Source organism: Primulina eburnea, chromosome 4, assembly GCF_022965805.1.
Source record: "Primulina eburnea isolate SZY01 chromosome 4, ASM2296580v1, whole genome shotgun sequence".
Taxonomy (NCBI): domain Eukaryota; kingdom Viridiplantae; phylum Streptophyta; class Magnoliopsida; order Lamiales; family Gesneriaceae; genus Primulina; species Primulina eburnea.
Genome location: NC_133104.1, coordinates 43782938 through 43799031, shown reverse-complemented (window position 1 = coordinate 43799031; position 16094 = coordinate 43782938). Strand labels below are relative to the sequence as shown.

Genomic DNA, 16094 nt, shown 5'->3' with positions numbered 1-16094 from the left:
GGAAGAATGTTGGGACAAGATTAAGTTTAGGGTTTCCAGTTGGATCTCTAAGAATGTGGAGGTTAAATCGTTCTCGATCTCATACTTGTATAAGAATTGAAGTATAGTAATACGTTTACTCGTAGAATGAGTCTTACCTTACTATGCATGGACCTTTTGTCTGCTTTTTGTAATTAATATCCTTTGATAATATAATATCATTTTTTTTTTAAATAACTAGTGCGAATATAAAGTCTTCTTTGTTACTTGGAAAACATGATCAAATTCAGATTGTAACTTTCTCAGCCCATCCAGGTAATAGGTGCATTTTCTCTCCTTGTTAGTATCAATCTCAATCTTTGTAGGATTGTCTTCAAGGAAAGTGAGGGGAAATGCCTCTGAACATTTAAGGTGGTTTAGCAATCTCTCTAAGGGCATCCACAGTGGTGGATATAATCTAAGCCATGTCATCTAAATATCCTCTCCATCTAAATATTCACAACTACACACCATTGATTTCTGTGCCACAACAATATCCGGTTACAAATTTGTAACCGGGTATTACAATTTTTTTTTAATTTCTTCAAGTTAACGCGTTGTGGGTCTAGTGGGTCGAACTGAGTCGAGCTCTTTTTTGGTCGATTTTTTTTTATTTTTTTGGGTCGAGCTCGACCCAAGCTCAAGGGTCGATCTCTTCACTAAGTGAAGAGCTTGGGTGCTCGACCCAAGCTCCAAGGTGCTCGACCGAAGCTCTTTGGAGACCCAACTCTTCACTTTGTGAAGAGCTTGCTCGACACAAAGTGCTTTGTGAAGGTCTCCAAAGTGAAGAGCTTGAGTCTCGACCCAAGCTTTGTGAAGGAGCACCCAAGCTCTTCACGGAAGAGCTCGACCCAAGCTTTGTGAAGGGGCACCCAAGCTCTTCAGCTTGGGTCGAGTTCTTCTTATTTTTTTTCACTTTTTTTAATATTTATTTAATTATATTTAATTATTGTGTGAAATATAAATGGACAATTGATTGGAATCGCTATAAATTTTTAAATTTTATTACTTTTTATTTTTTTACATAGTTATTCAAAAATAAGCGTTATAAATTTTGTAAATTTATATTTAAATAAAAATATAATACTAAATAATAGATAAAAGTAATTAAAGTGGTGAAATGATTTTATTTAAATGAAAATAATATTTGGTTGGTGTGATATTTGATTGTGAAATATAAGATATTTGAGTAGAGAAATATTTGATTGATGATGTGGATTAAAGGGTCCACAAATAGTTGAAGGAAATATCCTTCTTATTGTGGATGGCCTAATAAGACTATTAGAAAAACAAGGTGCGAGCAAGACGGATGAAATGGATAGTCTAAGAGTAAATGTGATGTTCCACCTCTTGAGATGGACATAGGAGTCGAGCCCTATGAACAGTTGGGGACAATAGAGTGTTAAGTATGGTGGATATGCTAGCTATAAGATTAGTCTCCCTGAATAAATAACCGGGAGACTGAAATTACCTTCTTGAGGAGATAACAAGAAACCTGAGAGTCTGAGACAAAAATCATTAAGAGAAATATGAGTTTATTTCTTGTTTCCTTTTCAGCTCGTTTCGGTTTGTATTGATATGGATAGCCATCTTTCTCCCAGAAAATATCGATTGAGTATTTTAGGGCTATTGCAGTTGGTGCAATGACGAGTGTTGGCCCTGTATTATTTTTATTGATAGCCATTGCAGAGGCTTTAGAATGATCATTTAATCTTATATTAACACCTTTGTGCTTCTCGATTGGGCTGCGAATAAGCTTCATCTAGATTTGGCAAGGAGAGGAAGCTAAAGCCCTGGTCATTAACTCGATGTAGATTGTGATCAAGAACAAAAAAATATAGAGATCCGATACTTAGCTATACATTTCCTTCCTATGGACATATTTCATATCATTTAGCCTACAGTAATCAAATTGCAAGACTTTTGAGTCCAACTCACTACATTACTCCACAAGAGGGCAATCTCTTTGGTGTGGTTGGAATGTTTGCTTCATTGGCTTTTAGACTCGAGAAAAATTTGACACATCCAGATAGTTCTTGATTCTATTCCAAACTTCTTTAGCCACCACACTACGCAAATAGGCCATCAAGCCTTCTATCATGGAATTGGTGAAAAAAAACTTGACCTTAGCATCTTTAGCCTCCCATTCCTCATAGCTTGGGCTGTTCTATGCGATGCAACCTTCGTCATTGTGATGCATCCCCATTTCTTCTGCCTGCAATATGCATCTCTATAAGTTGAGACCGAATACGATAATTAGCATTATCCAACTCCAACTTGATCAAATTTGTTGGAAACAAAATTTCATGAACAATTGCTATGAAGTATGAATTGCTTTTTGCCATCAAGAGTGTTCACATTTGCTTTTACAGACATGATGTAAGAACTTGATGAAAGATTAAGAAAGACATGGCTCTAATTCAGCCGAAAAGAAAGAACAATTGCGGTTTCTACTCTCTATACCAATACAAATTGATAAATGGTTGAATGATCTTCATATATACTAGGGAAACCTATACACAATATACATAACCTATTCTATAATAGTAAACTATACAATCAATAGGAATCACTCTCCTATCAAAAAAAAAAAAAATAGGAATCACTCATGCAATTAATATTTTGATTGTCAGACATCAAAGCCTATCTAAAAAGAAAATTTATCGATACAAAATATCGGACGGCTAATTTTCTGATTCTAATACATCAAATTCTATTTAAAATGAAAATATGATAATGCAAAACATGCGAGCTATATACGCTTAGTGATTTGTTATGTTCTTCACTTTGTATGCAGGTTTCTATTGTGAACCATACATTATCTCTAGCTTCCAACTCCTCTGACTGTCCACTTCCGTTCTTTTCTAAAGATACAATTGCATGTACAATTCAAACTATTGTGGATGGCTTCTTGGATAGGTTCAATACCTTTTGTTAGTTGTCTATATTTTTTTCCACGTTTCTTCTACAAGTTTGAGTGTTCTATTATTGATTGATTTATTCTTGCAGTGAGGAGCACTCTAAAAGTTTCGAACTTGTTGACAAGATTAACATCTTCAGACCGGACAGAGTATTTATGGTGATTCTTCAAAACTTATATTTCAAGCTGTTTTTTCGTTATTATATTATCCTTTCCAGTAATTTTGTCTTGTGTATTTATTGTTGAATGCATCACCTTATTTTCTAGTTTATAGTTGATCTACATTACAAGATCGCTGCTGCGGCTCATCATTGGCATAAATGCAACCATTTGGCCGGCATTGAGGTGCTCGTCAATTTGCTTGGGCATAGAGCTGTAATTCCTAGTACTTTTAAGTGAGTATTGCTCGCACATCTTACACCCATGACCTTGTGATATAAATGTTAGGAATTACTCTACTCCATTATTTTGCTGTTTGGGAGGCTTATAAATATGTTACATTTTTATCGAAATTTTTTGTTTATGTTGAGTCGTATTATACACCATGATATGTTTGTCGATACAAAAAACATTTTATCATATTTTTCTGAATACAATTTTAAGATTAATGAAGTCTTAATGGTCGTATATAACTTAGCTCTGTTGATTGCAATTTTCAGTGTGTTATGTGGTCTTACGTATGATATTCTTCACTTGTAAAAGAGTTGTTTTATATACTTGGAGGAGTTTCTTTAGAATGGTGTCAGAAGGTACAATTGACTTTAATTTGGATACTAGTTGAACTCTCAAGGGGATTCTTATATCATGTGATCTTGCAATGGTTGGTGTTAATTTTCTGTTACTTTTCTGAACAGTTACCTTCTCAATTTGATTGGTCAATTCATTGGTTGCGACTGTTTACTTGATCAATGTTGTTGTATAATTTCTACGCTGCTCAATATATCAAGAGATTACCCATCAGAGGAGACTATTAGAGTGCTTGGTGAACAACTTCAGGCAACAACATATTTTAATCTTTTTTGTTCATTTAATGTTTTATATTTATGCTGATAATGTTTTATGATTTATGCTGACTTAGTTGTTTCACTCTATAGTTTTTAGTGTCAGAGTTGGTCGCATGCTGCATCCCTTGTGGATCTAATAAGAAGCTATCCGTAACTACATCATCCCGAGCTGTATTACTTCTCCAACAACTTACCATTGGTGCTGATTCATCTATGGTTGAATACATAAAAGTATGATCTACGTATCCTTGGTTGCAATGGTAGATTTCAGAATATACTCGCAATGATAGATTTCAGAATATACACGTAAAATTTTAATGCTGTAAACTATTTCTTTTACCACAATCACTTTCACAGCTTTTAATTGCAATTGCTCGTTATTGTTGGTCAATATCTTCAATCAGGAACTAGTGGCATTCCCTGAATTCGATATATTTAATGAAATACGAGACTTCCACCAGAAAATACGTCAAACCTACTCACCGAGGGTTCACTTACTGAATGTAAGCAAGTGCTACCTGCCTCATTTTTATTGCGACTGGAACATAATGTTCAAGCCGTTTGTGTTCTTCATTCATATCTTACTTTGTTATAAGAGTGTTTTTAATCTTTACAGTTTGTAAAGAGACCTCACTATGTCCCTCCAAGATTACTTCTTTGCAGGTATGTCCTTTACTCTCCCAGTTCACATTTTTTTGTTTCATAATATTTCTACTGCTGAAACAATATGTTGAAATATGGTATAAACACAACATCTTATTTCTCTTTTTATTTTGTTCTGTAAATGTAATATTTCTTTGGCTTAAACAATTTAGTGAAGAGTATATTTGACACAACTTCTTAGTCACAGTGAGTGCGGTTGGTTTTTTTCCTTAATTACATGTTTAAGATTTTCTAAAGTGGAACCATCGTTCTTTTGCTTCATTAGAGGATGTTTAGGAGAGAAATTAACTATTTCTATCTAGAGATAGTTACAAAATCGTGTTTATCAATTATTCTTGCAGTCTGAAAGCATTGCATAAAAATATTGGGTCAAGTGGGATATTTCTTGGAGATCAAAATGATTTCAAAGATGCATATTGGCATTCGGAAAATGAAATTTTTCATGCTGCTTGGAAGCTTGTTCCATTGTGCAGCTTAGATAACACAAATGATCTTAGTGCAATGGTTTCTGATTTCATATCCAAGGTAACCGTAACTTTGCATTTTGATCTTCTTAGGAAACATTCTCAAATTCATGAATATGCTTTCGAGTACCTTTTATTATGCTTCAGTTATGATTACAGATTGGAATTGGTGATCCTCATCGTGTTGTATTCCATCTTCCTGGTGATTATTCAGTACCTGTGTTTGGAATAACTATTGGCATGGGAGACACTAACATCCATGCAGATACGGGCATATCGGAAGAAGCTCTTCTAGTCCTTATGAGGCTTCTAAAGAAGTATCTGATGGATGATTCTGTTGAGATAATTGACATGGCATCCCAAGCATTAAGAGTGAGTCTATATGACTGCTGTTAGATTTTGACTGTGCTGTAATCATGCGTTGTGCTTATCTTTATTCTTTGTTTTGAAGTTTGATGTATATGATGTCATTTTTCCTGTGATTTAAGTTTCATTATATAAAAGATATTTATTGAAGTTTCTAGGACGAGAGATGAACAAATATGTATGAAGAAATAAGTAACTAAAATAGGTTACAAATAATTATGCATATCTTAATTTATCTACTTACTCATATTCTGGACTTCTGCTAATTTTTTTTAATATAAAATTTACGAGAGTACCCCGCAAGTTGGTGCATAGACATCGATCATGCACAAATGTTTATAGGTAGGCTTTGTAAGTTCTTTGGCCGAAACACCTGTTCATTGTTGAGTTGCTGGCATGAATGACAAGCATATAGTTCCAACTTCATTTTCTCCTTTTTAAAGTGACGATCTTTGTGCTTTGTCTTATCATGTTGAATTGGGTTATGGACAATACTTATTGCTGCTTCGTTGGCACATTATAACTATAAACTCAAAGGCTTTCTATTATTCTTTGGAACTTTTCGAGGACTCTTTTTAACCAAAGAACATCAAAGACTCTTTGGGCCTTAACATTGAATTCAGCCTTTGCACTACATCTAATGACGTTACTCTCCTAATTCCACCATGTCACCGAATTACCCAAACAAAGGTGTTATATCCCGAGGTAGATCTTCTGTTAGTAATAGATCTAGTCCAATTTGCTAGCAAAACTGGGTAAGGACACTCGCCAATGTCCTCAAAAGCTTCGCTCCGTGACCACCATCCCAGAACTCTTCAATAGATCTAATATGTATTTACACAGAGAAACAACAATTTCATGTTTTGCAATTTCCATTCCCATAAAGTATCTCAATGCCCCCAATTCCTTAATTTTAAATACATTTGCGAAGTTCTTTTTAATTTTACATCTGCATCTCATGTAAAAATAATGTCATCAACTTAAATAATTAACACTGGAATTTTGCCATTATGTACAATAAGTCCTTCCTTGCAGATATCCGTGCTACTCTATAGACCGAGTGAATTTTTCAGACGAAGCTCTCGGATACTATATAGCCTATATAGAGACTTTTCTAGTTTGAACGCTTTTGTTTATTTTTTCTTCTTGATCGCCATTAAGAGATACATTCTTTACATGAAGTTGTTGAAGAGGCCAATCCAAGTTAGCTGCCATTAGCAAAAGGACCAACACCGTGGTAAGTTTTACAATTGGTGCAAAGGTCTCAAAGTGATCTACACCATGAATTTGTGTGAAACCTTTGACTACAAGTCATGCCACATATCTCTCCAATGAACGGCCGTAGTCGTGTTTTATCGTGAAAATCCATTTACAACTGCACTCCAAGTGCAATGCATCTTTCAACTTTGGAATTTTAAGAGCTTCACGTAAGTTTTTTAGATTTTCTACATTGGACACTTTTGAAGTGAACACAATAAAAAAAGAAATCTTTTCATAAGAAACAAATTTCAATGAAGGATGTTTTGTACATGACTTAGTAGCTTGTCAATGAATCATTAGGCTCAGTCTGAATAATTGAAAGAGATGAGGGATCACTTGACAGGTTCCAATAGTTGATTTGATTTGGGTTCAGAGTAATGACTATGTGACAGAGGAGAGTCCTTGGGTTTTTTGAAGATGATAAGTCATACTTTTGGAGAAAGAAGAAGCCTTGGGGTTACATAGCAGTGCATAAGCATTTTTTACAGCACTTACACAAGGAATCTGTAAAATAATTTGTCTGGAGATATTAATGAATAGTCTACAGATTCGTTCCTGAGAATTGATCGAGTTCATAATGTGTTTTTTTAATAATGTTTTATCGAAACTGATCAAGGTCCTAACATGATCGAAGCATATGAGAATTGATCGATCCACAATCGGATGAATACAATTAAACAAGAGTTATTCTCCAGAATGTATCAAGACTTTATCCTCCAGAACTTATCTTTTTTCATAAACTCCTCATCAAGTGGTTTGTTGGCTAAAGCTTTGGAAGAATTGAGATTTGTTTGGGTGGTGCCGAGATCAACACAAGATTTATTTACTACGGATCTTGGACATCTTCTTGGCAAGAGGGCAAAATTATTTGGAGAGTGGTGTGGTACATGACATATGTCGGTCTGTATGTTTTGAGGGGAATAAGACTTTTTGACAACATTGAAGAGACCAGTGAAGAGATTTTTTGAGAGATTGGTCTTTTGTGTATTGTTGAGATGATCAGAGTCTTGTTTAGTTTTTTGTCGTGAGTGGATCACTAGTCAGCTTATGTTAGTTAAAAGCCTTTGTATTTAATAAAATATCGTGTCTTATTAAACAAATAAATCTTTTTTCATAAACTCAATATGATTGTGTTCATTGAGACTTTGTGTTTGTTTGATTTCTAGTTGTTGAGGGACTTGTCCAGAACTTGAATTTTAGTGTTACTTGCTTAGGGTATTCTTTCAACTGAAAATGGTCAACGGGCTTTGATGCAACTGGATTCCTATGAGAGGTCTCTTATTGAGGTTAGAATGTATTTCAGATTTTCCATTATATTTTATGCTTTATATTTATGATTTATGCGCTCTTTTTCCTATGACTTTGTCTTTTGCTGATCGATTAGGAATAATGTCTCATTGTCTTGGAAATGTCGATTTATTTGAACTAAAAAAAAAGTTTGGCATCTTTCTGGTGGTCACGACTGACTGATTGCATTATGTCTTTTGAGAAAATGAAGTTTTTTGTATATTTTGTTGGTATTATTAAATGAAAGACTTTCTTTCATATAATATATTGTTTTTATTAATTATATCAATCACAAACTATGAAGTGCAAAAGCAATTGTCATTGGGTTTGGCTTTGAGATATTTCATCTTGTTGCTTTAAATATGTACCATTATGTCATCTCTTACTATTTATTAAAGTTGAGTAGGTTAGAGTAACTTCCTTGGTCTGTTTTTTAAAATACCTAAAATACCCTTCACCCCCACTCTCTATATATATTAATAAAGTTTTAAAAAATAAAAGCAAGTCACATGTAGTTTAGTGGATAAAGCCTATGTTTCCTAATCATTAGGTTGTAGGTTCAATTTTTGTTTGGGTCTTTTTTATTCTTTTTTAATTTATTTTTTAGTTCATATATCAAAATTATAATGTAGCCACTCATTATTTCTTATAAATATATTTTGATCCTCATTTAAATATAAATCAAATAAATTATAAAAACATATTGTCCAAGCACGCAACGCGTGCGTCGTTGTACTAGTTCTAAATATTTTGTAGCTGCTAAAGTGGGCATGACTTTTGATTTAATATTAAGAATACTTCACATTTTTTTGAGACGGTCATCGAAAAATGTTCAAGCGGCCTAATATACTTGAGTGACTGAAATTGTGGGGATATCTGATTTTTAATAAATATTTTCTCCAATAGTGTGTTTTTTAATGCTTCGAGTTTCTCTTTTTTTTTTTTTAATGAATAACATCCATTAAAATTAGTTAAAAAAATTGTTTTGTACATATACACTGTGCATCATGAGGAGATGGTAAATATTGAACCAATAGAACCAACGATACCATTACCAACCACACGAGCATGCCTACAAGCAAAGATGATCATATCCACACACATCATAGGAAAAAATAATTAATATAATCAAGAGTCTGAATCCATATGAATTGGCGAACATCAAAAGATAAGGATCTTGATTTTCCTGATATCCTTGGGACACGGCATTTCTTATTAAAAAATAGCTCGATTGCGTGCATTCCAAATGTTGTAGACACGTGCTGCCACCGCAATACGTCTAAACTTAACAATTTCGCCATTTGTGCATTTTATGTGATAAATAGATTTAATTATGTTTTCCAATTTATATAATCATTCTAGGTCCACTCAAAAGGTGTTAATTTGGAGCTTGTGCAGAGACTTATTTCTAATCTACAAAGAAAATTGACAGGTAAGTTGTTACCGAGAGATCATTAGCTCATATTTTCGTCCGTGAGATTTCTCCTTCAAAAATATCACTAGTGGCAATGTGGCATGTGTTTTTCCTTCATCTATATGCTAGCACATTAAGCAAATCTTGCTGCTGGGTGATACTTTTAACTAGCTGTACTCGTGTTTTTTTTATAAATAATTTTTTTTATAGGAAACATAATATTATTAAGAATATGGTTTTGAAGTACATTAGAAGCGGATGAGAAATCCGCAAGACAAAAACACGTGAAAATTAGAGATAGTTCACTTCATTACAAAATTCCAATCCCTAACAACATCTGAGATCGATAAATGATGAAATTCTTTAATCCTTGTGATTGTAGTCGCCACTCTGAACTTGATGAGCTCCCATACGACGCTTACGTCTGCTTTCGTGTCATTAAAGATTTTGTTATTCCTCTCAAGCCAAATGCTCCAAAATAAGAAATGAATCATAACAAACCATAGCATGCTAGCTCTGCTACCCGTAGAGAAACCTGGATCGCTGATGAACATAATTGCAGCCCTCTGTGGAAACACCCATTGAAATCTGAGCTCTTGCATAACCATTGACCATAAGGTCCTTGAGTACGGACAATGTAGTAATAAATGATCCTGATTCTCTTCATCGCGTTGGCATAACGAGCACCAGTTAGGACATAACGCACACGTTGGCCATCTTCTTTGCACCAAATCCGCTGTAGGTAATTTACCCAACGCCACAATCCACGAGAGCATTTGCACCTTTTGTGGGACAGGAACTTTCCAAATATGATCGTAGCAAGAAGGAAAATAGGAAAGTCTTGGATAGGAAAGAAAGAATCGTAAAAAGATTTGACAGTAAACAAACCTGTAGACTCCCCCAACCAAACCCTGTAATCTTCCACACCTAACTGAACCATGACCGTATCTAACACACCCGCAAGAATAACAAACTCTTCCAACTCTAAGTCATTTAGATTTCTCCTAAAGCGCACATCCCACCTAGAAGTTCGACTGCCCTGATGACTGACGACCTCTAAGAAGCTCATAATAGGTTTGTTTGACACAGAACAAATTCTATACAAAGAAGGGAAACGAACTTTGAACGGAACACCCACACCCCCCCCACACGTCCTCCCAAAATCGAATATAATTTCCCCCTCTCAAAACCGAGCCCCACATTAGTTGAATTGCCGGGAAAGTACGAGAAATGAATTTCCAGGGGCTTCTAAAAGTAACATTTTTGGCCAAACCCATTAGAGAAACTTTGTAACAAACTTCTGGTGGAAATTTAGGAGTTTCCTGGGTCCATATAAATTTCATAGAACATAAACTGATAAAGAGAGGAAACCTTAGCGATAGCAATGAATATGGAAGTGACATGGATCCCCGATTGTCTAGGTCTGTATTTATGCCTGCTGGGAAGGCAATGCCTTTTCTGTGTACATCTCATGATGACACTGGTGAGTAGTAACAACTAGCAATAGAGTAAATGTGACCGCCAATTCGACTAATAAAAAGTAGTCTCAAATTTTTTTCTAGCTGAAGCATGGGTTGAACCTTTTCATGTACGGACTGAAATTCGAATGACCTCGAAGAAATTTAGTGAAGGCATGCATACACTTAGACAGACAACACATATATTCTCTTACTTACATCCTGATTTTATTTCCTAATTTTTCAGCTGAGTCAATTTCTATCGAGGATTCAAATGTGTGGACAACTTTGGATAAAACATTTGAAGCATGGATCTGTCCACTTGTATATGCAGTGATAGGTTATTGCAACGATCTCATTTTAAGGTTTACCACTAGTATTTGAGATAGTTGCTCAATTACTGCATTACTATTTTTTCCATTGGAATTTTACGTAAATCAATCATGCGGCTGATCTATATTACTGGTTGCTTCAGATTATGTCAAGACATTGTGTTGGTTAAATCAGAAGTTGCAGAATTTCTGTTCCCATATGTCATTGTCAATGTTGCTGGGAGAATGGATTTAGATGTGGATCTTTGCAAACTAATCTCTTTGAAGGTTACTTACTTTGTTTTATGCACCCCGGTCTTTACATCATGGTATCATTTGTTCTCAACAACTTAATACAAACAATGTTTGAGAAAAATACATTCACTAGATTTCTTTCCTGCTTGCTTTATTGTGGGAAGGTGTCCACATGTTCCTTGTAGCATAAAGGTTTCTTAAATGCCTCATTTTCCCACTTACATTCTTTATTTTAGTTGCCATGTGTACCTTTCTTTCCCAAGTTCTCTAGTATTTTTTATGCTGTGTCTTTTTTACTTGTCATTTCAACTAAAATAATTGAAAAGAGCGTATCACGTGAGAGGCTAATAAGTATCAAACCCCATAAAGGTAAGTTTGAGTCTCTAGGAGCTTGATATTGAATGTAAAAAATGATTAGCCTTGGCATTGCAAACATAAACGGGGAGCATATTTTGTGTAAATGAATGTATTTGAAATCAACCCCTCCAGTGTGAAGTATCTTGGGTTGCGTGTTTTGGTTTCCAGATTTAGAGTTGTAGCAATTGCATGAGCATTTTAAATATATGACCAGTGTATCAAAGAGTTGACTGATTGATAGTCTTATTATTTCATCATCTCTGGTTGGTGGATCAATATGACCTCTGAGGGTAAGGCACTTCCGGCATTACTGACTGATATGCATTGACCTAGTTGCTTGCTTTGCTAGTTGTGCGTTGTTGTTTGTTTTGAAATTTGAATTGAGATTGCTTGCTTATTATTGTAATTGGAAATTATATCGGCATATCATGATAAATTTTTGTTCAGTAATTTGCATGAAAAGATAAAATTTGTTCAGTTTAAAGGTTATTCATAGTTTTATTAAGATCTATGAGAGGAATAATTGCATCTAACCAAAAAACAAATCGATCTTTGTTGATTTGTAAGTTCTCTCATTGAATACAGGTGCAGGAAAATATATTTAACGAGTCCAATGCCTCGATCAAATCAATTCAAATATTCTTGCATGCTCTAAATGAGCTTCGACTGTGTCATGTAACGGAAAGAAAGTCTTCTGTTGTTCCACAAAAGCAGGAAAGCTCGAAGGTAGAGGTGCTAGACAACTTGCAATTTGTGCTTTGCATATTGATTTATGATTGGATTAATGTGATAAAAATAGAAGAATTGCATTCTAAAGATATTGTGTTTCAGCTGGCTGAAACATCAAGGAAATAAAGATTGGTCTGCTTGCTAAATGGGGGAATTTGGGTTCATGACCCTAGTCAAATTTGAATTTAAAAATAAATTGTCACCTTCTGATCAAAGACTTGTGACCCCGCCTTTGGGATAATGCTCTTGATGAAAAAGATAATTTTTTAAAATCTTATTTGACCATGGTCATTGGCCCAATTCCCCCTTAATGTGATGGAAATTTAGCAGTGGTGTAGGGTAGGCATTCATAACAAGTACGAAACAACGATATTTGTTAGAAGAACGTGGTAGGGAAATGTTTCAATAAAACTATATTTGTTAAAAGAACGTGTTAGGGAAAATTTAGTTTGTAAACAGACTTACAAATATGCCATTGCCTTCCATTTAAACTCACCATTTTGGTCCTGGTTGTAGTCTTCATTTCCTAAATATGGTTGACATAATTTCAGAGTCCATTTTGCAAATGTAATTAAATTGAGCTCGTCGGATGCCCCTCTTCATGTGTCATGCTGATGGTTTTAAAAGCTTTAAAATAATCACTTGAGTGTTGAGGAGATTTTCTCTGTCACACATATCTGACATAGAATTTTGTAGGCTTGTGTCCCTTGTCTTTGGGGAATGGCTTGTATCGCTCATTCTGTTTTGAATTGATGAAACATTTCTTGTTCTCTCATTCAAACTGCTTTTACTGGGTTCCATTTAGCTATGTAGCGAACTTTTTATTTTGAAATATCGTATATGGATCATATACGACACGCCAATACGCGTGTTGGATATGGAAAAATCCATATCGTTGACTGTTTGTAGGTCTGACCAATCGGAGGCGTCTTGTACACGGCGAGGATACGCCATGCCGAGATACATTTTCCGGATACGTTTTGGCACAATTGCAAATAATTAAAAGTTAAAATGAAACAACTGAATTTTTTAGAACTGATTTAAAAAAAACATAAAAGGAATTGGGCATATAAGTCCTAAGGCACATCTAATCGATTCTGGTATGAGCGGTTTGCCTCTCATCGACCATCATTCCTCTCTTACTCGTTGAAGTTCGTTTGCCGCCCTACAGTTCCTGACCAGTTTTGTTTTAGTTTTTCTTCTTAAATCCCCAATGTCTTAAATTTTAGTTCTCAATTTATTATAATATTTATTTATATTTTAATAATTGTCGTATCCTAACTGTATCGCGTTTTGTATTTTTAAGCTTACCCTTATCCATGCAACATAGCTTTTTTAGTGTTATTATATGTGACTGACACGTGATTGGATAACATAAGCTGTTGACTGACATTACGTGTTCTATCCATAGTTATTAAAAGTGTGCGCCTGACTGTATCTAGATTGACATTACGTGTTCTATCCATAGTTTTTAAAGCGCACATCTTTGCCTAAGCACGAGGCATCCCAGTGATGTTGAAGTGTGCGATCTAAAGAAGTGAGCTGATATTTTGTAAGTAAATAAAAATCAACTCGAGCCTAGCCAGTTTTGAAGTTCAATTATCAAATTTCATGGCTATTTAATGATAAAAGAACCTTTGTCACTCATTCATGCAAAACGTTTTTATCAGAAAGTCCATAAGTCCTCTATGCAAATTTCTACTATCATCTTCCCTCTATGATGATGAAGATGATGATACAATTGAGAAAGAAGAAAAGAATTTGATGATTTAGATAATACTGTAATCTTTTATGCAAATTTTTATTCTAATTTCTTATACATTCACGACTCACCGTGGTTTTGGAAGAAGAAGATGATGATGATATAGTTTAGAAAGATGAAGAGGAATTTGATGATTTAGATACTTGAAGTTTTTCATATTATGAATTAATGACTTACTAATGAATTTGAGATGATTAAAGTTTTTTCTCGTTTTTATTTATGCTCTATTAATGAATTCTATTTTACAATGTTTGATATCTTTGTGAAAAATATTATTTATGTAATATTATAGATTTATGTTATAAATCACTTTTTATATGTTGAATTTAAAAATCTATGCCAAATACGCTTACCAAAGTAAAGCGTGCTCTTCGCCTTGCGATTTAGGCTCCAGGGTATCCTATCGTTTTAGTGCGCCCTAAATAACTATGATTCTATCTAATTACATCAACCTGCCGTTAAGGTTATTTTTCTAATTTCTTTTTCTCGTATTTAGGCAACCACTTCCAGAGTTTTTTACTGCTGTTAAAATAAAGCTGAATTTGATCTGTAAAAAGACCATTCGAAGTTCAATAATCTGACATGTTCTTTGCAGCATAATTTGTGTGACATTAACTTTCTCAAAGCTTAGTTCACTTGATTTATGATTTCAACAGCAAACTAAGAGTCCTAGTTATGGGTCAAAGTCACGTGTTGCATCAGCAAAGATGAAGGATCAGCAGACAACATCCTGTAGACTATCAGTATCAACATTATGTTGGGAAAAGGTTAACATTTTTAATTACAGTTTAAATTTGTTGAATGTACATGGCATTTCCTTCAAGTGAACTCGTTACAATCAGATAATGTTAATCTGCTAATGAACCACAATTTATGTCACTGCAAAATCTGTTTCAAACAAAATCTGTTCAATTTCCATTTCTTCTGCTAAATATTTTATGTTATTATCATTCATCGTACACATGCTTATGTGGATGACGTTGAAGTTAACAAATCCGTGATTGACTTCTTGCATTATTTGTGTAAAAATATTATTTTCAACTCTTGTGATCCCTAAAGATGCATATGCTTGATTTAGGAGCCTATAAACTGTAACTTCTTATTTAAACAAATTATTTAGATGTTTGTATAAAATAAGATAAAGGAGCGTAAATAATCAGTAGGAGATTGGTTCACCATTAAATATTTTCTTTGGTGCTGGATTTTATTATCGAATATTTCTTCATTCACCTTCATTGCCGAGAAAGATTGACACATAAACTCATCCTGGATTTTTTCCGAACTGTAGATCAAATGTTTCTCACACTTCTCTAGGAAAGATTGCCACTGCCGGAGTTTTTTTTTTTTGCTTAATTTGTTTAGTCCTGTTTATATTCTTTTCTAAGATTCATGTTTAGTGACATGTACTTAACTACTAAACAAGAATTTTTTACTCCATTTATTTCCACCTAAAAACTGGCCTCTATGTTCGTTTTCTTACAATTTTATCTATGTCCAGGTCTATTGGCTTTCTGTCGATTATCTCATGGCAGCAAAATCAGCTATTGTGAGTACAATTCCAAACTCTTTTCTCGAGCCTCGCTTTGTTTTTGAGTACCATTCCTGATAATCTCCGTATTCTCTTTTGTTTGACTTATTATGCTTGCAGAAATGTGGCTCTTACTTTAGTGCTGTTCTTTATGTTGAGTACTGGTGTGAGGAACACTTCAATAGTCTCACATTGGGCAGCCCTGATTTTTCTCCTCGTGAAATGGTTTGTTCAATTTTACCTCACAAAATTTATTGCTGAGTCCAAAATAGTTCCTCTTGAACTTGATACCATTAGTT

At 34.3% G+C, this 16094-nt stretch overlaps 1 protein-coding gene across 50 annotated transcripts in view; it reads left to right on the top strand.

Annotated features, from left to right (window-relative positions):
• The window catches only part of LOC140829354 (serine/threonine-protein kinase ATM), a 52119-nt gene that overhangs the window by 16531 nt on the left and 19494 nt on the right, over positions 1–16094 (top strand). For 46 of the 50 annotated variants that reach the window (XM_073192498.1, XM_073192511.1, XM_073192478.1 and 43 more), the window contains 17 exons: positions 2816–2937; positions 3028–3097; positions 3206–3333; positions 3793–3934; positions 4033–4173; positions 4347–4445; positions 4559–4605; positions 4947–5130; positions 5229–5441; positions 7910–7981; positions 9345–9414; positions 11101–11218; positions 11329–11452; positions 12362–12502; positions 14924–15034; positions 15766–15813; positions 15916–16020. In XM_073192498.1, the coding sequence (XP_073048599.1) occupies positions 2816–2937; positions 3028–3097; positions 3206–3333; positions 3793–3934; positions 4033–4173; positions 4347–4445; positions 4559–4605; positions 4947–5130; positions 5229–5441; positions 7910–7981; positions 9345–9414; positions 11101–11218; positions 11329–11452; positions 12362–12502; positions 14924–15034; positions 15766–15813; positions 15916–16020 (1935 nt within the window). The remainder of the gene's footprint in view (positions 1–2815; positions 2938–3027; positions 3098–3205; positions 3334–3792; positions 3935–4032; positions 4174–4346; positions 4446–4558; positions 4606–4946; positions 5131–5228; positions 5442–7909; positions 7982–9344; positions 9415–11100; positions 11219–11328; positions 11453–12361; positions 12503–14923; positions 15035–15765; positions 15814–15915; positions 16021–16094) is intronic. The other 4 variants (XM_073192504.1, XM_073192491.1, XM_073192508.1 and 1 more) reach the window with 3 other exon arrangements.